General features: G+C 41.5%; 2 protein-coding genes across 8 annotated transcripts in view; both read left to right on the top strand.

The window, feature by feature from the left end:
* The window catches only part of CYTH1 (cytohesin 1), a 62,822-nt gene extending 59,872 nt beyond the window's left edge, over positions 1–2,950 (top strand). For all 7 annotated transcript variants that reach the window (XM_078384265.1, XM_078384269.1, XM_020814000.3 and 4 more), the window contains 2 exons: positions 554–708; positions 1,214–2,950. In XM_078384265.1, coding sequence (XP_078240391.1) covers positions 554–708; positions 1,214–1,292 — 234 coding nt within the window. In that variant the 3' untranslated portion in view covers positions 1,293–2,950. The remainder of the gene's footprint in view (positions 1–553; positions 709–1,213) is intronic.
* Positions 2,951–11,931: 8,981 nt separating this feature from the next.
* DNAH17 (dynein axonemal heavy chain 17) overlaps positions 11,932–24,826 on the top strand; it is a 128,694-nt gene continuing 115,799 nt past the window's right edge. Inside the window, exons 1-10 of the mRNA XM_078384260.1 lie at positions 11,932–14,605; positions 15,642–15,835; positions 16,361–16,553; positions 16,657–16,756; positions 16,881–16,966; positions 18,111–18,236; positions 19,649–19,804; positions 22,294–22,380; positions 22,821–22,988; positions 23,214–23,330. Coding sequence (XP_078240386.1) covers positions 14,261–14,605; positions 15,642–15,835; positions 16,361–16,553; positions 16,657–16,756; positions 16,881–16,966; positions 18,111–18,236; positions 19,649–19,804; positions 22,294–22,380; positions 22,821–22,988; positions 23,214–23,330 — 1,572 coding nt within the window. The 5' untranslated portion in view covers positions 11,932–14,260. The remainder of the gene's footprint in view (positions 14,606–15,641; positions 15,836–16,360; positions 16,554–16,656; positions 16,757–16,880; positions 16,967–18,110; positions 18,237–19,648; positions 19,805–22,293; positions 22,381–22,820; positions 22,989–23,213; positions 23,331–24,826) is intronic.

Genomic DNA, 24,826 nt, shown 5'->3' with positions numbered 1-24,826 from the left:
TTTCCAATTCTGTCTTTGCTACTCTAAAGGCAAGGAACTTCATTCGTGGAAGCAATTGCTGCCTTTCTCAGGATAGCACTGCATTTTGCATGGTATATTATTTTCTTTGCTTACACAGCACAGAATCTAGAAAATATACTGGCTTGTAGAGACCTCCACATGCTGGGAAACTATAGCATCTGAACAGAAATAAATGTTATCAGCATCTATGGCCAGAATCCTGTTGCTTCTACATGACTGCACAAAGATGGGAAATTGTGGAACCTGCTTTGGCTCACAGATGATGTACCTGTCAGACAACCAACATGCAGCTACCCAGAACAAGCCAACATATCAAACCAATGCAAACTATGTTTTAATATCATGACCTGTTCTGAAGCTAATCATGGCTTCCCAATTCAAATTAATCAGATCGTGGGATTGGTTTTGTGGTATGATTATTATTATTAATGAAAGGCATTCTGGTTTCCCATATGGGAGGGACTCTTAGGGAATGGGTATCATTTTGAAGTTGTGGTGTTCACCAGTTCTCTTTGATCCACTCTTCTTGCAGAATTGTTTTGAGCTGTATATCCCTGACAACAAAGACCAGGTGATCAAGGCCTGTAAGACTGAGGCAGATGGGCGGGTGGTAGAAGGGAACCACACTGTTTACCGCATCTCTGCACCCACCCCAGAAGAGAAGGAGGAGTGGATCAAGTGCATCAAGTAAGTGAGCAGGAAGAGGAGAAAGGGAAACAAGTTAGGGGCAGAAGTAAAGTGAAGATGCCCAAGGAATTTCTAGACATTTGGCTAGCAGCAAGTAACGAACCACCTTTCTGGAAAAGCAGGAGGTGAATGAATTCCTGTGCTTCCCTTTCTGACTCATAGATCTGTGATGGGTAAGATTGGTGGATCTATGGGGATGGAGAGACAGAAACTCAGAATAGGTTCCAGAAGTAGTTGGCCTCCTGTGTTGCTCTTTGCCATTGATATTGAGGGACTGAGGAAGGAAGTTGGGCAATCCTTAGGGAACATTACAATCTTCACTCACAATTCCCTTGCGTGCGCCCCCCCCCCCATTTTTAGCTAAATTATGCCCACTATAACCTTTAAAAAAGGTTAGTTCTCCTGGCTTCTTTAATTTTAGTAGCGGTTGGGAAACATTTCTGATCAATCTGGGATTCCCCCTAATGCTTCTTCCTTTCTCTCTCTCTTTCCTCTCCCACGTCAGAGCTGCCATTAGCCGGGACCCATTCTATGAGATGCTTGCAGCCCGAAAGAAGAAGGTTTCCTCCACCAAGAGGCATTAGGCACCTGCTTGTTTTATGCAGCCATGATGTTGACAGGGGATGTTTTTCAGCCCTCTGGTACAGAGGAACCAGAGACTACATGGAACCGCCTGCTCTGTATTGCTACCCTGAGGGGACTAGCTTCAGCTTTTGCTAATCTTTTCTGGTTTGAGGGCAGGAAGAGTTGGTGGAAGGGGGAGATATGCCATTGGCAGGCACCAACTCCTAAAGACTTTATTTGCAAGAATGCCATCTCCCTGCCAGCCCCTCAGCTGGGCAGCTTGAAGCCAGTTGTGTCTTTGGTAGCCCAGGGGGCAGGGAGAAAATGTGGTTAGGATCTTTCCTACTACCATAGCCAGATGGGCATAAATCTATTCAAGCTGTCATTGGAAAGAGTGAATTGCACCAGGCTTCATGTTGACAGCCTGACAGTCCCAGAACCAAGGATAAACCACAGACTGCCAAAGGCAGAGATCAGTCTGCAATAGGGTGAAGGGTAAGACTTTCTAGCATTGAAACATAAAGGTTTCCATGGCACTCGGGTTGCTGTGATTCCTTATTCCTTGGTTGTGCAAGCCTGAAGGCTTCCTTTCTTAAAGCAATTGTATTGTGCACTCTGTTACATTTAATTTCTGGGGTTGTCTTCAACAAGAAATTTTATTAACCATGTTGGAAATAAGCAAGCAAGGGAATTGGCCCCAACAGCCAGCATGGATGAATAATGTAAGGCTGCTGCTTCCAGAATTTCAATTGCCTTCGTTCTAGAGGGCATCTCTTTAAGCTGTCTCTGATGCTATGTCAAAATGAGATCAGCTGGGCTCAGTTTGGCCATCCAACCATCCTGAGAAGGCAATATGGATGTGCATGCAGTTGTGCGTATGGAGGAGGCATTAACCATTGTTGACACATTATAGGCTGCTTTTGTCAACAATTGCTGGACTGATCCCAGTTGAGCATGATCCTGTCCCTTCAATAGATAGGATCTGCATTTTTCCAGCCTCAGTTTAAGCTCATGTGTTGCTGAGGAACAGAAAAGAAAAGGCATGAAGCAGTCATGGCAGAAAGAAGTGTTGAAGAACTGGCACTGGAGTTTTCTAACTTCATCTGTCCTGTTTCACTTGCACTTTTCAGTAGGAGTGGAGTTGGGTGACCTGAAATGAAGTCCACCCTAGACCAGTGGGAGGTAGTAGAAGCACAAGGACAGGTGGTTGTTGGCTAGGTAATTATTGGGAGCCCACGGAGGGAGGGGGCAGGGGTCCATATGATGGGGCATGATGGCTTATATTTGAAACATGGAGATGGGGGTGGCATAAGAAGGCTGCCTTCCCTTGTCGATGAATTCATCATGCTCCTTGGCCAGCTCCAGTTCTCCACCTCAGTATTAGTCTATTTATCGGAGATGTATATACTTTCTGTATAGAGTTTTCCCCCCTTTTAGATTATTTTGTATTTGTTTTAAATAAGATGATTGTTTTTGTGAAACTTAACAGGATTCTGAAATGTGGCTGGGGCACAAGGGGAATGTGGGAGGAGGGGTGGAAGTTTCTCTGGGTCAATTGGTTTGGTTACAGTTTTGTTTTGAGTCCTTTTTCCAGGGTTTTTGTTTTGTTTTGCCACAAACTTGTGATCTAGCACACAGCAACCACAGCAAATAAATGTTGATCTCACACTTGGCTGGATGCCTGTCTTTGGCTGTGTCTAGTCTTCTGATCTACAGTATAGTTATATGCATTTCTGGCACTGCTTCCAAGTAACTAGTTACTTATAATTCATTCTTTTTCCCCCTTAATAGCAAAATATAGCTACATTACAATAATAATTCAGAGCAAACATCAACCTTTTTATGATAAATCTGTAGTTTTTTTAGTTAACTCTGTAGTTACAGGTGTGTGGCTTCATTAAATGCTGGGGGAAGAATACCATGTAGTGGTTTACAGGTAACTCAGGAAATCACATTGGGATACTCTGTCTGTGCACCATAGTTAACCAATCACAAATTTGACCATATTCCTAGCACATGTAAAATGTGATGAATAAGCAACATAAGCACTTGGCTAAATTATGGACATTTCTACAATGCTTCCCCGTTTTGTTACAAATAAGCACAGTGGTGCACCCAGTCAGTTATATTCCGCGTCCATTTCACTTTTCCTTACATATCTCTGCAGTGCTCATATTCTTTGCTCAGCCATACTTTGAGATATAAGCACATCAGAGGATGTTTATCAATGAGATTTGTATGTCCGTTCTACTAAGTCACAATTGTTCAACTCTTATAGCAGAAGAAAGGCAAAGCATGATCCTCTGATTAGGAGAGAGGATCCTTCTCTGTCAGGCAAGAAAATAATACAATGCTCTACATACAGGCAGTTTTTACTTATTTGTGTGAGTGCCCGCTATGTGCCCATTCATCATGACATGACAAGTACTTACAGGAACAAGCTCTTTTATTGGAGAAACACAACTTAATAAGAAAATGTGACTCAATAGTAAACTTATAAGCTTTTAGGATGCCAGGGAGCTAATTTCACTCCCACATGGTCCAAAACACAGAGAACAACCTCACAACAGTCTTTTACTGGGGGTAGCAGAGCCCTACATTATCTACCAGTTCTCACTGGCAGGCTAGACACAGAATGCCACAACTTGGCTGCTGGATCCAGGCACTTAACTGGCCATGAAGCAACGTGGCAGCTACCCCTCTCTAGCCATTGCTGGTAGCAGCCACTCCATAAGTATGATACTCCTCCTTGGAGGCATGGCCAAAGTTTATCTTGACATGGCTGGGCCTGCCAGAGTAACAAGGTGTGGAGGGAGGTGATATAGGAGGAAGGGCGACTGACTGGCATCAGGTATGCTGACTGGGAGGTCCTTGCTGTGAGGTTGATTGCTCCTACTGCTTCCTCTTCCAGTGGTGCACTCACTACTGGTTCCAGTGTTTTAGCCTAGCCTTGTCTTGTCTCATCTCAGTGTACTTGAGCTGCTTCCTTGGGCGGCATCAGGAACTCCTCCCATTGCCCAGTGTCTGGCTCCTGACAATGGATGGTTTCTGTTGGCCACCAAGCACTCTGGTAATGCCAACACCTCTTGGGCTCAAACACCTGCCAATCTGCGGCATCAGCCTAGCAGTTCCCCTGGTCCCCCTCTCCTCCTTAAATCCCCACCCAGGGTGTGGCTTCTGAGGTGTCATCTGTTTCTGCGCTGCCACCACCCCAGTCCAGAGGTAAACTGTGCTTTGGGAATCTCACCTTGACTCTCAGGGAGGTGGAAAGCCCACTCTCACCAGCAGAGGAATCGTGGCCAGTCCCACAAATTATTACTTACTTTAAGAAACCTTAGAGCAAGCAATCTGAGAGCAGGGTGCCTTATTTATCCTCCCTCTCCTTGGGTGGAAGTTCAGAGCTACCCTGATAGATGGTCAGCAGGTGGCAGCATCATCTCGGTTTTGGGTTAATTTAATAGTCCAGTCCTTCAGAGAGTATCTCTTCCTTAAATCAGTCTACCATGTCTGGCTCTGTTTCTATTGATGATTATAGGCTTTTTAAGAGTTTACTGAATTTCAAAATGTTCACTGTCCACGTTTATGCACAACTGCTCTTTAGAAGTAGTATCTATAAAGTGTAGAAAAGCCAGTTTCACTCACATTAATGGTGATAAGGGAATGACCTGTTTCAGTTTGATACATGGTTCTGGGCTTCTGATTGTTTTGTGTATATCCAGATTTGAAATTTTGGTTTGCCCAGCATGAAGACCACCACCCTATTTACTTGAGGGCCTGATTTAATGCATTCTGATTTGAACTAAAAGTTGTGCCAGCCACCATCAAAATAGGTTTGCCTTTTTTGTTTGCTCATAAAAATGTGTGAATTTTGGAAATCTGGCAGCCTCTTCATAAAAAGCCCTGAGAAACTGCAGGTAAGTGCACCTAAGGATTTTTGTAGTATTCACATTTAAGGTCTTTTTGTGCCATCTCACTGCATAATGAATGTGTCTATGGTGTATATATTTTGTCTTGTGCATTAAGACTTACTCTCTGTGTATGAAATTAATGCACAAACAAATGTATACCTGGCCACAACTGCAAGGTATCCGGTATACTCCTGCAGTGGTGAGGGGGCCATTGAAATCCTCAAGCACCAGAAAAACTTCAACAAAAAGAGGAAAGTTTGAAACTCAACAAAACTTGGCTCCCAGCTCTCAAAAGGTCACGAACTACCCAACCACATTGGAACCACAAAACAAAGCATCCACACCAGAATCAAAGAACATCACACTGCAGACTAAAACAACCAGAAAAATCTGCAGTAGCTGAGCATGCCCTAAAACAAACTGGACATGAAATTCTATTTCAAAATACTGAAATACTGGATAACACCAGCAATCATTATGTCAGACTGCACAGGGAAGCCATTGAAATCCACAAGGACCAGAAAAACTTCAACAAAAAAGAGGAAAGTTTGAAACTCAACAAAACTTGGCTCCCAGCTCTCAAAAATACAGCATGCAAAAGGTCACGAACTCTACCCAACCACAAGGTCAAGGGGATCACTACCATCAACCACAGTGACAGATAATCTCCTTATCACAACAATACACCCACAACAAAACACACTAATCACCCATCCACAGAAAACAATACAACCACAACAATACACACTAATCATCCCAACTCACAGCCATAAATACTCCATGCCCTAGCCAAACTACACCAGAGCACAGTTTGCTGTCCTCTGAAGATGCCGGCCACAGAGAGTGGCGAAACGTTAGGAAAAACCACCTTCAGAACACGGCCAAGAAGCCCAAAAAACCCACAACAACCATGCTGTAATAATTGCCAATGCGATTATTACGTTTCTGATATGGACTTGTCAACAGGAGACGTTTTCTGCTTCACTACAGCCCTCTGGAATTTCTAAGGCTGCTGAAGCATGTCTTACATCTAAGGAAGATCTGTAGGGTTCATCTATAAATAACAATGATGATGAAGCAAAAAATATAACTTGCCAGCCTCCAAAAACCTGTGGGAATATCAAGTAGAGAAGGTGTCAGAAAATAAGGAAGTCAAAATCTTGTGGGATTTCTGGATCCAAACAGATAAGACACCTTGACCATAATACACCAGACATAGTAATAGAATGGAGAAAGGTCCAGATCATTGACATTGCAATTCCAGGGGATGCCAGAGTTGAAAATAAAGAATTGGAAAAATTAAGAAAGTACAGTGACCTGGCAATCGAAACTTCTCACCTCTGGAAGAAACACACTTTAGTGATCCCCGTAGTCATTGGGGCTTTGGGAACAATATCAAGAAACTTCACACAGTACTATAAGCAGTTGCAGTTCTCAGAAATTGCACCATTAGAGCTACAAAAATATCCGGCAATATTAGGAACAACATACACACTGCACCAATATTTGACAGATAGGTATTTGGTTAAAACTGTTGCAGAGTTTTCTAGGTAGAGAGAGTACTCAGAAGTGATTTACCATTCCCTTCTTCTGAGGGCACCCTGGGACAGGGCAGCTTGCCCAAGGATATGCAGGCCGGCTTTTCTAGGATGCACAGCACGGAACTGAACTCCCTGCCTTTGGCTCCATAGCCAAAAGCCTAACTCGTCCAGTATTTCATCAACTAGGTGTAAGATTATAGTTTGATGTACTTGAAAGTGCAATTATAATCTTTGCTTCATATCATTGATTTGAAAAGCTCTCTTCTATAACAACTTTGCAAATCAGGACCTTGCTTTTGTTAGGCATGTTTTCGGTCCTTGCCAATTTTTAAACCCAGCAAGTAGAACCTAACATTCATGTCTTTCTCTGGATTGACTTATCATAAAACGGTCTTTAATTTCAGCCCCTAGCAATTTTGACACACTGCTTGAAGAGTTCCTGTCTGCACTATGCATCTGGTCAAACACATAACACATCATTGTAATACAGTGCTCCAATCCTTCACTGATACTTATATAAACAGTGAACTGCTGTTTTATGTTTTTCATCAGCCATGTATTTGTCACACACATCTTTTATAGTTGATTTCACTTTGTATCCCCACAATAGAGCCAAATCACAGCAAACAACTGCTTTTGTTTATGACACCAAAACCTTTCCAATATTATCTATAATTTGAACTCTAATGCTAGATTTATCCATTTTATTAAAACTCAGGAAACAACCCCATTTTTTACCGAACAAGGCCCTTTTACCCACTGTAAATATGTTTCTTAAAGAACTGTGCCCCCAAAAAAACACTCTTCCTTGAATGTTATTTTTATGTGCACATATTTCAAAATTTTTTAACAGTCTTTAACTGCCTCTGAATATCTATTCGCCAATTCTACCACTACTAATACTGTATATATTTTCAATCTCTTGGTATGAGATTGAATCTCTAGCCACCTAGAGAGGTCATATCGACCAGATAGGCGGGGTATGTATGTATGTATGTATGTATGTATGTATGTATGTATGTATGTATGTATGAATGAATGAATGAATGAATGAATGAATGAATGAATAATAAATAAATAAATAAATAAATAAATAAATAAATAAATAAATAAATAAATAAATGATAGAAAAAGAAACCATTGTACGTATCAGTTCCTACCCTATTAAAGACTTCTTCTACATCTTTGACTCTGGGGATTTTATTAAGTACTCTTGCTTTATCCCAAGCCTTTACTTGCAAGGTTCTTCAATGCATTATCCTCCGTGGTAGTGGCATTTTAATTTTTTTCCAAATTAACTTCATATTCTTTATTAGACATCAGAAGCGCTACTGTTTGATAGAGACACATGAAGCCGTTTCTTCCATTCTTTAAACTCTAATTTTTTTTGCAGTCATTAGCCTTTGCAATGTTTCTGATATTTTCTAATTTTGCATCAGATAATGTTTCTTTTCTTTTCATTATACTGTTCAAATTGTTTTAATTTAAGATTTGAGATTTTTTTAAAGTATTAGATGCAACATGTTTACATTCTCTTTGAGGGAATTTAATTTCCATGGTGAGAAAAGAAGGCCTACTTGGCCTGAGCATTCAGGAAAATGGTAGGCTTCATTTGAGGCCTTGTTAATTTTTTTTTCAAGTGTTCCCTCAGATACGTTTTATCTCAGTTATTTCTGCTATTTGTGGATCATTTCCAAGTGTTATTTTACACAACTTGGCTTTCTCAGTGTTTTTAACAGGTTTATTTGTATTGTCCCATTTCTAGCCTAATTCTTTGGCTTTCCCTCAGCACATTATCCCCCTGCCTGAGATCTCTTTATCAAATTTTAGTGAGTGACCTGTTGGTGTTTGTCCTCTCTGAGGACTAGTGTCTTGAAACTTAAATTGTCTTTTTTTTTCCTTTTCAATAGTTAAAGCTCACTTTTTCTCTGGGAATTAAGGAAGATTTAATACACTTTTCCTCGGGTTGAGTCCTTTTAACTTTTCAGTCTGCGCAGATGTAATAGTTCTGTTTCCCCCATTCTGATGTACAGATTTTTTAATTTATTTTTATAATACGTTTTCCTCAAAGGTGATTTTGTAATACTTCTAGGATTAATTTCTTAGAAATTTCTATCTGAACCTATTCACATTTTGTTCTGATCCTTCAGTTTCCTGTCCCTCAGTTTCTTCCTCCGATTTTTCTTTTCCACCTGCCCACTGGTCAAGATTGCATCAGATAAATTACTCTCCTCTCCATTATTCATTTCTTTTCCTTCTTATGAGGCATTTTAAACTTTTATTGCATGTTTGTACTTCCTTTTACTTATAAATCTCTCTATATAGTCTGTCTCAAGGTCAAGTTTTCTTCAACTTAAGTGTGTTTGCTTATATTTAGATCAGTCACACCATTTTAGCAGATTACTGTTTGCCTCACAATCCTTGTCCAAGATAACTTTTACCAAAGTATCTATCACACAACATGAAATGAGAAACAATCTGCATCTTCCTGCATTTGCTAACAGTGGTGCCAAATAGCAAAATACTTCGTAGCTGTTCAAGCAGCTGCACAATAATTTTGCCTCACTTGGTTTCAGTTAATAATGCATGTCCTTCAGACAGTACATAACTGCTGTTTCATCATCCTCAGAAGGACACAGTATGAGAGAGGCTGAAAGACATGCCAAATCATAGATTATTTGAATAGCATCAAGCTGCAATCTAGATTTTCTGGATAGGAATTATTTATTCCTTACAAACCAGATAAGCTCTGAAGTCTTTCACAGGGGCCATCGTCAGGCATTCTTGTTGAGGGAAATGTTAAGCTTGAGAGTGTGGGCAAGTGCACTAGCTCTGATCCCTCTCTCTCACTTGTCTTTTTGTCATCCCGGTACGGATGGTGAATGTCTGCAGTGGGAAGACTTCAACATTCATACAGGCTCCCCGCACACTTTAGAACCCTGATTTTTCTGATACTAACCTCATAATACTCTACAAAAAATTCCAAGCAACTAATTGGTATTCTTATTGCATAAACATTTCTAGAATGTTTATTACATAGGAAGCAGGGGCATGCAACAAAATGCAGCAACATGGACTGCTGTCAGTATATAGATACTGAAGAAGTTCAATGCCCTAGCTTATGCCTTGATCATATGCCAGGACATTAACATTTTTTAATTTCCGTTTGAAATAACAAGGATATGGAGATCAGCAAAGACTTGCAGGCTCAGTATCTCCCCCCACCCCTCACTGAGATGTGTGTGGTTTCTTATCTGCTGCTACAGAGGAGATTGCCTTGGAATCTGTGGGAGATTTGTTTGTTCATCCCAAATGGCTGCCTCACTAGCACTTCTCACTGGCCACATCATAGTTATTAACTAGCTCATACCTGCCTGTGACATTCACAGAGTGATGGGTCTGGCAGGAATCATCATAGTAAAGGTGGGAAGAAAGGCCTTTTGCATGTGAATGCTCAGTAGTGCTTCAAGGGGAGCACGGAGAAGGCATCTGACTTCTGTAGTCTAAAAGTGCATACAAATGTCTAAGTTTATGTGCAGATGTCCTTTTGATTTTCTTAGCTGTATGAAGAAACAACTATCTGGTCAGTGGTCTCCAGATGTTTCTAGACTAAAACTTCCAGAAGCCTTCACCATGAGCTGTGCTGGCCAGGATTTATGGGAGTCACAGTCCAAGAATATCTGGGGATCCAAGGCTGGGAACTGCTGGTCCAGATCCCAGGCTCAGGATTAGAGCTACCAGAGTCCACCAAAGAATCTTGGAAAAGAGTGACAAAGGAAAGATACAAAGCTTTTTGGAGAGCAGGCATCTTTAATAACATTATAGCTCTGAAAGAATGTTATCTTTTTGAGCCAGGACTGTTGGTATAGAAACGCTTGATTCACAAAGAGTTTTGATCCATTAGGTCAGAGGTCCCCAACCCCTGGTCCACGGCCCTGTGCTGGCCTGTGGCCTGAGCTGGACCAGGCTGCCGAGACAGATCCCGCGCACGCACTTATTCCTGCACTTACCCCTGTTTGCGCCTGCACGTGCGCTCCAACACACCCATCCGAGTGCCGTGCTGCCGTTTGTGCATGCGCACAAGCACTTGTGCGCCCACACACATGCGCAAACGGCAGTGCAGCGCTGACATGGGGGCACGTGCACTCGGACAAGAGTGTGTGCATGCTTGTTCACACATGCACACGAGTGCGGGGGGGGTGCCCTACCTTCCCCAGCTGGTCCGCGGACTGAAAAAGGTTGGGGACCGCTGGGGTAGAGGACCCTTGGACTGGTAAATGGGAGAAGGTATGGGTTCCCCGAGAGGAAGTTGATTACTCCCGGAGAAGGGGTCTACCGCAATGCCCTTCCTATTGGGGAGAGTTTGAGGCCAGAGAGTGGCACAGGCGGCTCGGGGAGGAAAAGGAGGCGGTAGACAGAGAAGAGAGAGCGCGCCAGGTATGGCATCTAGAAGAAGCCCAGAGGAGGGGCTACTTAATGGAACATGGAGCCCTCTACGAGAAGAGGAAAACCCTTATGGGACAGAGGTGCGAGATGAGGAGCCAACTCTGCTACTAAACCCTGAGACAGAGACTTGTGAGTTGGAAAAAAGTCATCTGTGTTTGAAAGGACCTTGGGACGAGTTGGGCTGCAACCCCTTTGTTAAAGACGTTTGGATGCCCTCGTCGGATCCGTTGGCAATGAGAGAAAGCTGAGTTTGGGCAAAAATATTTATTGTTACATGTTCCAGTAAAACTAGTTATGACTTTTCAATGCAAGTGTCTCCAGAGTCTCTGTTTAAAGTAAGGGAGGCAAAGTACGAACCCTCACAGTGAGTGACATGGCTCCACCTTCCCTGGAAGTAGGAATTAACTTTGTCTTTGAAGGCCAGCTCCACTCTATCATGACTAATATACTGTTGTTCTGCTAGTTAGGAGGAAAGTTGCTTTTAGGACACATTCAGTAATTTTTAGAATACTGTGATGTACCCTCCTTAAAAAAAAAGTTCAGAACTACTATAATGACTTAGTTAATAATTTGCTTTTCCTTTCCAACAAACTAAACATGAGCTCTCTCCCTCTTGGATGCACACCTTAATATGGCAAAGAGTCTTGTGTCTGTCAGAGAAGCCTTAACAGGGCAGAACAAAGCCATCAGGAGGCTAGACTCCATTATAAGTCAGGACTCCTAGTCACTCAAGGTAAAATATCCTGGAATTTGCAAGAGCAGAGCAGGGCTATTAACAACAGTCAACCAATACTGTACTGTTCCCATGAATGAAACCCCCAGAATGCTGTGCGCATTTTAATATGCAACAGTGGAATGATGATGAAATCGTAAAAAGACATCTGCTCTAAAAGCATCACCTCCTATTTTACAAACTGTGGAAGCATAATTTCCAGTTCAGTAAAAGAAAGTTCTAGCAGAAGGTGGCAGTTGAGGCCACAAGAACCTTGAGGGAGGCAGTATTCCTTAGCAGTTGAGTAGCTTGAGTGGATGCCTCTGAACTGTATCAGTACATTTAATCAAAGAAAAAGGTTGTGGTACCCATCCCCCCCCAAAAAAATCAGGACAACTCTTGTGAGTATTGTTATTCCTCTAATTTAATAAGCCCTTAAACTATAGCCCTAGCCAGTGTCAATTGCTCTTCCTTGGACTGTGTTCTTGTTGTTGTTTAGTTAAGTCGTGTCCGACTCTTCATGACCCCATGGACCAGAGCATGCCAGGCCCTCTTGTCTTCCACTATCTCCCGGAGTTGGGTCAAATTCATGCTGGTAGCTTTGATGACACTGTCCATCCATCTCGTCCTCTGTCGTCCCCTTCTCCTCCTGCCTTCATACTTTCCCAACATCAGGGTCTTTTTCCAGGGAGTCTTCTCTTCTCATGAGATGGCCAAAGTACTGGAGCCTCAGCTTCAGGATCTGTCCTTCCAGTGAGCACTCAGGGTTGATTTCCTTTAGAATTGATAGGTTTGTTCTCCTTGCAGTCCAGGAGACTCTTGAGAGTCTCCTCCAGCACCACAATTCAAAAGCATCAGTTCTTCGGCTGTCACCTTGAACTTTGTACAGGACTAGAATAAGGTGATAGGAGACATAAAATCCATATCGTTTATTGCTCAGATTTAACAGTTGTTTAATGTTTAAAACTATTGAATCTCAGCGTCTTTTGGATGTACCTTTGACCTCTGCTTGTCCTGTATTAATGGGTAAATTTGTCCAGCTTAAGGATGTTGACCGGATCCTTTGGTGAGGTGAAAGCCACTTCTTGTATGTGTGATTCTTGCCCTTCCTGGTTAATAGAAACCGCCAGGGCACAATGGCCAAATGGGTGAGGGCAGTGATGGATCTCTCCCTCGCTAGGACAAGATAGTGTTCCAGCTGGCCCAGAAGAAATGGTAACATGATCTTTGTTGAAAAACCCTCCTTGAACCCCACTGTACTGGATAATTACCAGCTAATCTCCAATATACTATTTTTGGGCCAGATACTAAAGTATGTGCTGGCTTCTTTAACTCCAGAGATGCCTGGATGAATCTGTAGTCACCTTTTCTAAGATCAATTTAAAACATGCTAAATCTAATACAAATACAGTTTTCCCCCTAGTGTCACCATGATGAATCTAATTATCTACTGTGTTTCCCCGAAAATAAGACAGGGTCTGATATTAATTTTTTATCCAAAAAAAGCATTAAGACTTATTTTCAGGATTTTTTTTTTCATGTGCAACAATCCACATTTATTCAAATACAGTCATGTCATCTTCTTCTGGTTGCTGCACAATGCTGCACAATAGTGGGGTTTCATTTAACTGAGGCTTATTTTTGGGGTAGGGCTTATATTACGAGTATCCTGAAAAACCATACTAGGGCTCATTTTCAGGTCAGGTCTTATTTTGGGGAAAACAGGGTAGATCAGTTGCTATCTGGCTTTAGCCCTGGCCACAGGCCAGGAATAGTTTTGGTTGTCTTGGTGGATGATCTATGCTGGGAACTGAACAGGGGAGTGTATTTCTGTTGATTCTGCTGGGTCTCTCTGCAGCTTTCAGTATCATTGACCATGATATACTTCTAGGTCATCTCTCTGGGACAGAATCTGAAGGCACTGATTTCTAGTGGTTCTGGAGTATAGGAGCGTTTCAGTCAGGAAGCTGGAGGGTAAAGGCTTCAACAGATCCTCTATAGAAATTTTGATCAATATGAGCAAGTTAGAGGGTAGAGCCTTTCAGTGTGACCCAGGTTCTGCCTGTCTTTTATTGGCTATTCACAGATACATCTATTGCAGAAAGCTTTTATTTTTCCCAAAGGTGATGGCCAATGAATCTCAATCTAAAATTAAACCCAGCACAAACCCTCCTTTGTAATGCTTACTGCAATATTGGTATATACTCTATAAGGAGGGGGACATCAGCATGGTTTCTGGGGAAGTTGATGATTCTGCAAGCATCTTGACAAGAAGCTTTCTTTCCAATGCAGGAAAAGTAAAGTATTGACAGAGAAGATTTTCCAGTGTGTTACCTTAGTCTTGCCCATATACTGTATTGGCTAGCTACTGAGTAACCAGGATGGCAACAGTGGGTGACAAACGACTGGATTTCATAGAAAACTATTGCAATCTCTCTCTTCGTGTTAAACCTGACAAATGGGCCAAGTTTGCCACCAGTGAGGATGTCCTTGCCATGCTCAATGAGTTCTATGAGAAGCCAGACCTGACAGCACTGGTGATCACCCTCAATCCCACTGGGCAACTAGTTCCTTGCCTTGGCTTCCCAGCAACACTGAAGAATAAAGGGATTTATTTCGTGAAGAAGAAGAACGAAAACATTACTAAAGAGAACTACCTTGATGCACTCCTTGTTGGAGATATCAGCCCTTCCCCTGTGGAGCAGTTGATGGCTGTTGTGGAAGAGGTGGGCTCGGAGTTTTGTTAATATTTCATTACATGATGCTTCTTTATTTAGCAGGCAGATAGGAGTATTGCTTTGCACCTGATGAAAATGAGGTTCATTTTCTGTGGTGCATCTTGCAATGCTTGCTTGAATGGATGACATGAAGAATATCTTCAGGAAGCGCAGAATTCTTGTGTGAGCCTAACTCTTTGCTCTTATTTTTTGCACATGTCAAGAACATAGGAAGTACAGTATTAGATTACGTCAAGATAGCTGTCCATCTAGTTCAATGTTTTCCGTTCTGAATAGTAGCAGCTGTTTTGCAAGGAATCGGTAAGAGCTATTTTCCAGCCCTGTTGTTGGGTGTCTTTTAACAGGTGTTTTTGGGAACTGAAATGCAGAGATGCGCTCCACCACTAGGTTGTGGTCTCGTCCCTGACTGCAAACTGGAGCATAGCAACATAGTCGGATAAGGGGCAGGGATGGAGGGAAAGAAGAAGAAAGAAAGAATTTTTTTAAAAAAGGAGAAAGAATTATAAGTATCAGTACTAACACAGATACTGTTTAAGGATAAGCTTTACATAATCTTTGCTGACACATTAGTAACTTATTTCACAGAGCATGTCCTGAGACTGGCAGTATTTTTAAAAATTTCTCCTTGTTTTTCCTAATGGTCCTTGACATAGTAATCTGCTTCTTCCCACCTGCTACATGCCAGAGCAAGTTTTTCACTGAGCCATTGAACAAAGCCTAACATTGTAGTCCTTTCTTTGAGTTGATTGTAGTGGGGTGAGTAGGAAGAAAACCCCAGCTAAGAGCACTGTCTGCCACTACTTATGCAACGCCTGTGTAAAACTGGCATAGCTACGGTGTAGTGGCTGCAAGAGGTGGTGGGACCATAGGATCAGCAGGCCTGTCTGTTCATCAAGGGTTTCTAGTCACAGATGTCTCAAAAACAGGCCGGATTTTTCCAAAACAAGTTAAAAAAAACCCAGATCCATATGCTGTGATGAAACATGGATGCATGCATGGTAAGAAAGTAATTCTTCTCTTCCAGGTGGTCTACTCCTTATTCCTAAAGAGTGACAATCTGGCAGGATGGCCTCGGGTGGTAGCTGACGATGTTATACGGCAAGCCCACCGACTCAAAAATGAGATGTTTGTGATGGGAGGAAAGATCAAAGGAAAAACCCTGCTTCCATTGCCAGAGCACCTGGATAGCACAGACAGTGCAGCAGATATGCTGGAGAGGTGGGCGCCTTTCAGTAATCTCCACCACACCTATTATAATCAATGCACTATGTGTAGGCTCTGTTCAGATTTAAAAATCACAATCAGGTAGCAATTATTTAAAAGTTTCAGGTTACACATGTATCTATTTCACGCACTGCCCTAGCATTCCATGCTTTTTTCAATGGTTCCTATCACCCCCCCTCAATTCACCCCTCCCTTTCTACCCACCTCTAAATGCTTCCAGATTCTGCACCCTGCACTCGCTCTCTCACTCTGTCTCCCTCATTGTTTCTGCCCCAGTGTACAGAAGTTAATTTGATTATATGAATGCTGTTCTGCTGCTAACAAGGATGTTTGCCTTTCTACCTACACAGTTCCTCAGTACCTTGCACTCCACAATGAGGAAGGAGACTGGGTCATAGTTAAAGGCCTATGATGGAACTAAGGAAAAATTCCTTGACCCCCTTCTATGATTTGCTACACATTTCCTTTTGCTATTATATGAGATGTTAGAAACCACTTATATTTTCACCATATTTTCAGTCTGTCTTCCGCTGTGGACAGTTCACTGTTACACTCCATCGAAACCATCATCATTGACTGGTCCCATCAGATCCGAGATATCTTGAGCAAAGACTCTGCACAGCCCCTCTTGGATGGTTTGAACCCATTACCCAGAGCAGAATTTGATTTCTGGTACAGTCGGCAGGTTAACCTGCAGTGTATAAATGAGCAGGTAGGCTGCAACTTATTTCAGTGTTTGCTGTAAATCCCCAAATGTTAAGGCAGCCCATGAAGGTATGGTTGGATGTATTGTTTGTTTATTTGCTTTCTCCTAGCTGTATGCCCCCCAAGTGAAAAAAATTGCTGATATTTTGGAGAGAGCAAAGAGCTGCTATTGGCCAGCACTCAAGAATGTTTTCAAGGATGTAGCTGCAGGTAGAGTCGCATTTCTTAACATTACACATGACACTTCTGCATTCTTTTCCAAATGGCTGTGAGCTGTTTGACCACTGAAGCATCCCCTCAGTTCATCTACCTTTGAGCTCTTTTTTAAATGCAGGACTTAAGGAAGCTGAAGATATTAACCTATACTTGCAGCCACTTAAAGTTGTCTTGGAGGAAACAGAACAGGCAGAATACCACCAGGTATATAAAGGAGGAGGAAATGGCATTTGATGGTCATGATAAGCACTCATAGGTAACAGACTGCATCACTGTTAAGAGGTCTGGTTAAAAAAGGAAAGAAAAACAACCAGTGAGTATTTCCCCTGTTGGAGTATCATCTACTGCAAGGTGGGTGCAAGTGGCCAGTCTGGAAAGAGAATCCTCTGCTGCCTGCCCCCACCCCGCCAGTCACTGAGGAAATCCAAAGGTGGGAGAGCCAAACTCCATTTTCTCAAATGGCACTCCCCTGGCTGAGACAGTTCGCTCTTTTGCCCTTCCTCCTCCCCACTGATCGACATCAAGAGGTGGAAGGCAGCAAGGGAGAGATGTGGGGGGAGTGAAGCCTGGTTTGGAGATGAAACACAAGAAGGAAAAGCTCCCTCTGATGCTGTGACCATTCCTGTGGTGTCATTCAACTCATTTTTGTCCCCTACTCCTGGTCTTTGATGCGGCTGTTTAGTGTCTACTCTGGATCAAAATCTCACACATTTCTTTACTAAAGGTTAAACTATATGTTCCATAACTGTGCTGAGCATTGGCCTCTGTTCCTACCCACCTCCAGAAAAAAGCAACAAGAACAGCTGCACAGAGCCACAGTTCTGTGCAATTCCATGTAGTACATGGAAATAAATGGTAACCCTTTCCTTCCTGTGTCATGTTCCAGCTGAATTCCCCCCCCCCCCCAGCTGCTATTTGCCACCAAAAATGCTGTTTATTACAGTATGGACGCTGAGAGGTAACCCTTAACTATGATTGAAGCTGCCAGAAGTCCCGTTCACTCATAAATGGAAGTGAAAGGTGGGACATTACTGTATAAACTAAGCATTTCTTTGGTGCTATTGCCGAAGTGCTATTGCTGCATAATTTCTCTGGAAATGAAAAGATGCTTTGGGCACCTTCTGTTTTTAAGTTTTTCACCCTTGCACTCCTACCTTCAGTAAGACTTGTTAACATGGAATTGCTCTTTCTAGCCTGAGGAACTGAAGCATTCAGAAATTTGGGTAATGTATTCACAAATTAATAAAGATGATGAACAGCTTTATAGGTACTAAGTGGAAATACTGCATTATCTCATCCATGAACAGTTTACTTGTCTAAAACCTTTATTCTCTCTATGTCCACACAGTTACCTTCATTCATCAACAATGTCATGTACACCGTATGCTTGGTCTGGGCCAAATCAGAATACTATAATGTGCCCTCCCGGGTCATTGTCATTTTGCAGGAGATCTGTAATCTCTTCATTGAAATGGTACTAATTTATGAAAACAAATTTCTTAACTATTAAGATTTCTCCAGTTTGTTTGTTTGTTTTAGTGTTGATAAGCATCAAATGCAGTTTCAGTCTTATACAATTTGCAGAGGTGACAAAAGTCTAACCATGAGCAAGAATTGTGCAGGCGGAAATAAAAAAAGCCCTATAGACAGGTTTGGCCAAGGGTGAAAAGGCAGTGCAAAATAAAAGGGATTGAATTTAATTAGTTAGTTAATTAAATGTTAGTTTTAGAATTTGCAGAATTAGAAGTGATCACTAAATACCGGGAAAAGGTACTTTCATTGGTGGCTTCACTGTGCATTGCCAACCCAAGAAAAAGAAGGTTCTGAAACAGATTTTGGATATACCTTGTTGCTCCACCCCACCCAGCCCCCTCCACCACTGAGGGCAAACTGCTGTGAAATCTCTCAAAATCTGCAGCAGAATTGTCTACATGCCTTACTGGCTTCCCTGTAATTACATAGCCCTGATTCACTGAAACCAGTGAGACATAAGTCATGACTTCAGTATAATGATTCTCCACTTTTGTTCCTCCAAATATTTTGGACTTCAACTATCAGAATCTCTTCCAATACCTGTGTGATCCAACATTCTCTTTTCTTCCTCTGTTTATCTGTTTCTAGTGTTTGTTTTGTGTGTTGTTATAAAACTAATAAAAATACTCTTATTGGCCTTTGCCATACTATCACATGACCCAATGGCGAATTTGAAACAGTCCAGCCCTTTTTCCTCCACACTTTTATTTACTTTTTACATATATGAGATTAGCACTAGATCATGTTACCAATTTATCTAGTACTGTAATCTGGTGATCTACCACTAAACTAGCATGAATATATTAGTTCAGTGCTAGATCACCTCCAGAGGAGAATTTTAAAAAATTATGAACAAAACAGAAACAACCCAGATGAAATAAAAGATGTTCCTGTGGTTTTTGAACACATGTTAAGAAGGACTTTGGAATGCTGCCACTTTTTCTGGAACATTAGGCAACCCTTTCAAAACCAAGCATAACAGCAAACCATAAAGGGATCAGCAGGGGCGGGGCCAGGGCAAGGAAGGAAAGAAAGGGGACTGCGGACTAAAATGTAAATCATTTTGCATTGAGTGTGAACGCTGAACCCCTAAACCAATCCGCAGACCCTGTGAGATCACTGACTGAATTCAGCCATAATACAGCCGATGAATCAAATCACAACAGAGCCAAATTAGAGCAATTCGGCTTGCCAATGCAGTCTCAGCTTTGGTTTGATTATAATACTACTTCCAGCACATAGTTATCCCCCAATAAAGCATTTTAAAAGACTATAAGGTTCTAGTATCAAGGTCTGGCTTAGTCTTGTCTTATGCACCTGAGCATCATCATTGACTGTACCTTTTCTGTTTAGACACGTAACTTTCTGAGTCCTGAAGAAGTGCTGAAAGGTTTGCAAGGAGAAATTGAGGAGGTGCTGTCAGGGATCAAGCTGGGGATCTCTGTCATAGAGAAACTGTACAAGACCTATGATGTTTGCTGCACAGATATGATGCCATCTTTTTTTAAGGTCAGTCATTGATAGTATTCAGCACATGTTAAAGACAAGGGATGTGAATAAGGAAATTTCTTAGATTTGATTCATTTCAGTTCTTCTGGGTGTGTGTGTGTGGGTTCCCTGATTCATTTTCAGATCTTTCATTTATTGGTCCTTTGGTTAAGCATGAAAGGGACTGGCTTCCCTATGCATGTTTTTGGTGCTAGTCCTAATCAAGCCTTATAGAATCCTTAAAAACCACTCCAAAAAAAGCAGGGGCAAACAGACAACTATCGGTTATTCCAAAAGCAGGCAAGGAAGGTACACAAGAAAGAAAAATCCATCATCATGAGACTTTTGCAGGCATGAATACTATTCTGAAGTTCAGATTCATTAACACTATATCACAATCGTCTTTCTCAGTTCATCACCAGGAAACAATAAAGATGAGAAGGAGAAATAATCATCTTCATGATCATTATCAGATCTATCTAGGGTGAGATGTTTCAGAGAGACCATCTCTGACCTTGAATGCAACAGAAGAAAATCAAGTAAACACCTCATCTCTCTAGGCCCACACATACCCTACATAAGCAAACATAATACACTTCCCCAAAAAGCCACCAAAATATATTATGCAATCAGTGAACTTTTAATAGACTAAATTAAATACACAGGAAATTACCACAAATCAAATGTAAAAAGATCTGGAAGGAAGAAAAGAAACTCCTCAGAACAATTCAGCAAACAGAACAGCTATTCCCCCCAATTCAATTGTAAACAGAAAAAACAATTATTGTAAGAGTAAACAACAATTTTTTTTAAAAAAAAAAAAAAGCAAAAAAGCAAAGCATGCTGCTTATATACCGCCCCATAGCGCTTCAAGCACTCTCTGGGCGGTTTACAAGTTAATTATGCAGGCTATACATTGCCCCCCCCCCCACAGCAAGCTGGGTCCTCATTTTACCGACCTCGGAAGGATAGAAGGCTGAGTCAACCTTGAGCCAGCTACCTGGGATTGAACCCCAGGTCGTGAGCACAGTTTTGACTGCAGTACAGCGGTTTAACCACTGCGCCACGAGGCTCTTAACCAAATAGCAATGCATTATCCAGCACAGAAAAACACACGTGCCTGAAACAATTAAGTGGATAGCAATAGAGCCCTCCAAATATGATATACAACAATAATTAACTAAATAGCAACTAACTGGCAAAAAAATGCCCCCCAGAAACAATATAGAAAAGATCCAACTTTACACAAAACAAAACACAGTACTGTAAAAATAAGCAAACAGCAGTATAAAAACACCAGAGCAACCTTCCACCCTAGACAGGAAAACAAATTATCAAAATTAAAAAAAATAATAATACACAAACAGCCCTCTCTCCCAAAGACCAGCAAAAGAAATCAAAGAGGTAAGGGCAGGTAATATACCCCCAAAACTCAGGAATATCAGTGGCTTATGGATATTTCTCTCCCCCTCCCCTGGCACTCTGATGCCTTTTCAGTCTAATAATGCAGACAGTGCACCAGGTAAGGCAGCAGGAAAAATAAAGGAAATAAGAGAATTAGCCCCCCCCCCCAGCAAATAAAAAGGGCAAAAAAGGATGTAGTCCAAATGAGCAAAAAAAGGAGAGGGAATCCAAAACAGAGGCAGAACCAGATGATCAGCAAATCCAAGATGGAGGAGGCCAAGCCAAGGAGTTCAGCTCAGCATCAGTAAGCGCACAAGGAACAACTACTGGTATTCGCAAAGGCTTTCACGGCCGGGATCTGATGGTTGTTGTGGGTTTTTTGGGCTCTTTGGCCATGTTCTGAAGGTTGCTCTTCCTAACGTTTCACCAGTCTCTGTGGCCGGCATCTTCAGAGGACAGCACTCTGTGATCTGGTCCACTCCCAAGCCAACTACACCAGAGCACAGAGTGCTGTCCTCTGAAGATGCCGGCCACAGAGACTGGCGAAACGTTAGGAAGAACCACCTTCAGAACACGGCCAAAGAGCCCGAAAAACCCACAACAACCAACAACTACTAGATTGGCCAAAAAAAGAGGGTTATTCTGAAACCTGAATTCATGTAGCTTGTTTACATGAGTAGGTAATCACAATAAAAATATCTGTTATTATATAGACTTCATGCATAGTAGGCTCCTTTTTCTTATGCAGGGAAGGAGTGTTGTACCTCTGACATGCTCCAGTAGGCAAGGCTCTACAAATTGGCACTACGTATCTGTATCCCTCTGTGGGACCCAGTCCCTCCCAATTTGAGACCTGTCTCCATCCATGTACTGTACAGAGTCTTCTGATGGAACAATGCTTCATCAGATTCGTGGCTTTGTTCCTTTTTCCTTCCTACGTTCTTGGCTAAATTCTTTTGGGAACTTTACCAAAATAATGTAAGAACATTCCTCTGGGCTAAAGATGGTTCAGATTGACTATCAGTGTTCTAAGACTTTTAGAATGTATTCACTTGAAGTTGCATTTGAACAACTGGTCACAAACAGCTATGTTTTTTCATGTGCAGGACAAAGAACCACAGTACTGGGAATTCCCTTCAACTCTTGTCTTTACTAGAATGAACTCATTTTTTCACAGATTGAAGACAATAGAGGTGAGAATAGAATAGTGCATCTAAAATATAAAACAGCTGGATAGACAAATAGGCTATCAAATGAGAATCTTTACAGGTGATAATGCAGGTATAGTTGAAGCAATGTAGATAGCTGAGATTTAAGATACTAATCCATCTTTTAATGATTCTGCATATGTACTGATAGAAGAAAAAGTCAATTGTTATGAAAAATGGCATTAAAATTGAAGGTCTTGGTTTCACAATTTTCAGATTGTAAAAATGCGTGGATTTTCAGTTGATCACTCCAATTCTTTTTTAACTCAAAAGAAGATTATGTAATTGTGTTTTTATTTATTTATTTATTTATTTATTTATTTATTTATTTATTTATTTATTTATTTATTTATTTATTCATTCATTCATTCATTCATTCATTCATTCATTCATTCATTCATTTATTCATTTATTTAAATTTAAAGGAGCTGTACATGACAGCAATTGAGTTTCTCAAACTGGAGAAAATTGAGTTGGGAGGCGTGAGAGGCAATATCCTAGGGAGCATGGTGGTTCAGATCTATGAGGAGGTTCTTGAACATGTGAAGGTCTTCGCTGAATGCAAATATGATCCTTTAGATCCAGCAGATGAGGTTAGTGGCTTCTTGGTGAAAATCGTACTTGTAGGCTGGCCGATAAATTATTGATTTACTGTGAGCCAGCAAGTCCCAGTTACTATGGTAACAAATGTATTCTAAAATAGATCCACTTAGCTAATCCTTTGCTTAGATATGCTGATTTAATTATCTCTTAAAGACCAATCTGTATAATATATGGGATATAGCTGATTTAATTTATTCTCTTGTTTTTATTAAAAGCAATTTGATGAAGATTTTGCAGACTTCCAGATCAAAATTCAGGACTTAGACAGACGTCTGGCCACCATTTTCTACCAAGGATTTGTTGACTGCTCCAGTTTTGAATCTGCTGTCAAGGTACATTTTCCTGTAGAGGTTCTACATGTTTTTTTTTAAATCTAAAAAGCAGTTATATTTGTGTGAAGTGAAGGAAGAAAAAGCTTATGATCCAGCAGGTGAAGAAACCTTTCCTCTATAGCTGACATGAAAGACCCTTTCACTGCTCAACTTCCATGCCAGAAAAACACTGTGTTTCCCTTCTCATACTCTGTGACAACCCAAAGTCTCTTATGATGGCAAAGAGAAAGATTGGGTGGGCTTTTTTTCCTCCTTGCTTCTCTAAAGGCCATGGAAGAACATAGTTGCATACAATAGTTCCATCACGCTATACCAACTCTAACACCTGCCAGGCTGGCAAGCATTGTAGGCTCCATTAAATTTGCTTTATAGGTATGTCACAATAGTTTCAGCTACAGCAGATGTATGCAAACTCTGGTACTTCAGATATTGTTGGAATGTCATCCTTAGCTTTATCCATTGGCTATGTTGATTAGGGCTAATGGGAGTGGCCAGCAAACCATATCTGGATAGGAGAACTTTGCCCATTCTTGAGCTACAGCCACCAGGTTACAAGAAACAGCTGCCACCTACACTACAAGATCAAGGTTGATGCCCTGGGGCTGAATTACATTATGAGGAGGGAGCTGGTCACTGTGTGGGATGGAGGCTCAAGACAGAGTCAAAGAGAAGAGGCCAAAACAAGGTGGACAAGGCCAAGTGTAATTCTTAATACTTTGGATTGCTTCTGGCCAAGCATAACTTGATTCTGCACATACTTACTTGGGAGTAAGCTGTGCTCAGCAGCTTTCCTGTTTGCTCAGTTTCATGCAGCACCTCTCCTACCTACAAAGCTCAGTTCTACAAGTCCCACTGAGTTCTCTCAAGCAGACAGACCTTTCAAGCATGAGCTTGTCAACTCCAGCGTTCCCATGGCCAGTTCACTCTGCAAGGCTTAAGGTCCAAATGATGCTTAGAGTTGCATTAAAATTTCCTTGACAATTTGTTTAAAAAGATGAAGTTGTAATTGGGAACAGAAAGTGGGGGGCAGGACGTGGAAAGTCTTTTCTTCTGGCTGTTTTTTCTTTAATTGACTGAAGTGCATTTCTATTGGGTTTTCCCCCATGCTTAAAGGCTTCCAAATGGATACAACATACAGAATATATTATGTACAGAGCCAAACCGCAAAAGAAAGTTAGCAATATTAAGTACTTTGCAGATTGTTGGCTCTGCTTAAAAACACCTCCACATCCTTTCTAAACCCCAGTGCTGCAGTGATACCTACTCTGTCTCTAATGCAGAGAAGATTGGGGGGGGGGGGGGAGAAGAAAGGGTTTTGCTCTGGGTGAACAAGAAGGAAAAGAACTTACGCATTGTCTCTCCCGTGCTGTCTTCCAGCTCTTGATGCTGTTTGTCTTTAAGAACTTCTTCTCTTTTTTTCAATGAAAGTGTCACACAAATGAAGTTTGATAAATGGACCTCTAGTGGAGAAGTAAAAAAAACCCTCATTGCTGCTC

Source organism: Pogona vitticeps, chromosome 2 (genome assembly GCF_051106095.1).
Source record: "Pogona vitticeps strain Pit_001003342236 chromosome 2, PviZW2.1, whole genome shotgun sequence".
In the NCBI taxonomy this organism is placed as follows: domain Eukaryota; kingdom Metazoa; phylum Chordata; class Lepidosauria; order Squamata; family Agamidae; genus Pogona; species Pogona vitticeps.
The sequence above is the reverse complement of the archived record's forward strand: the minus strand, read 5'-3'. Positions and strand labels throughout refer to the sequence as shown.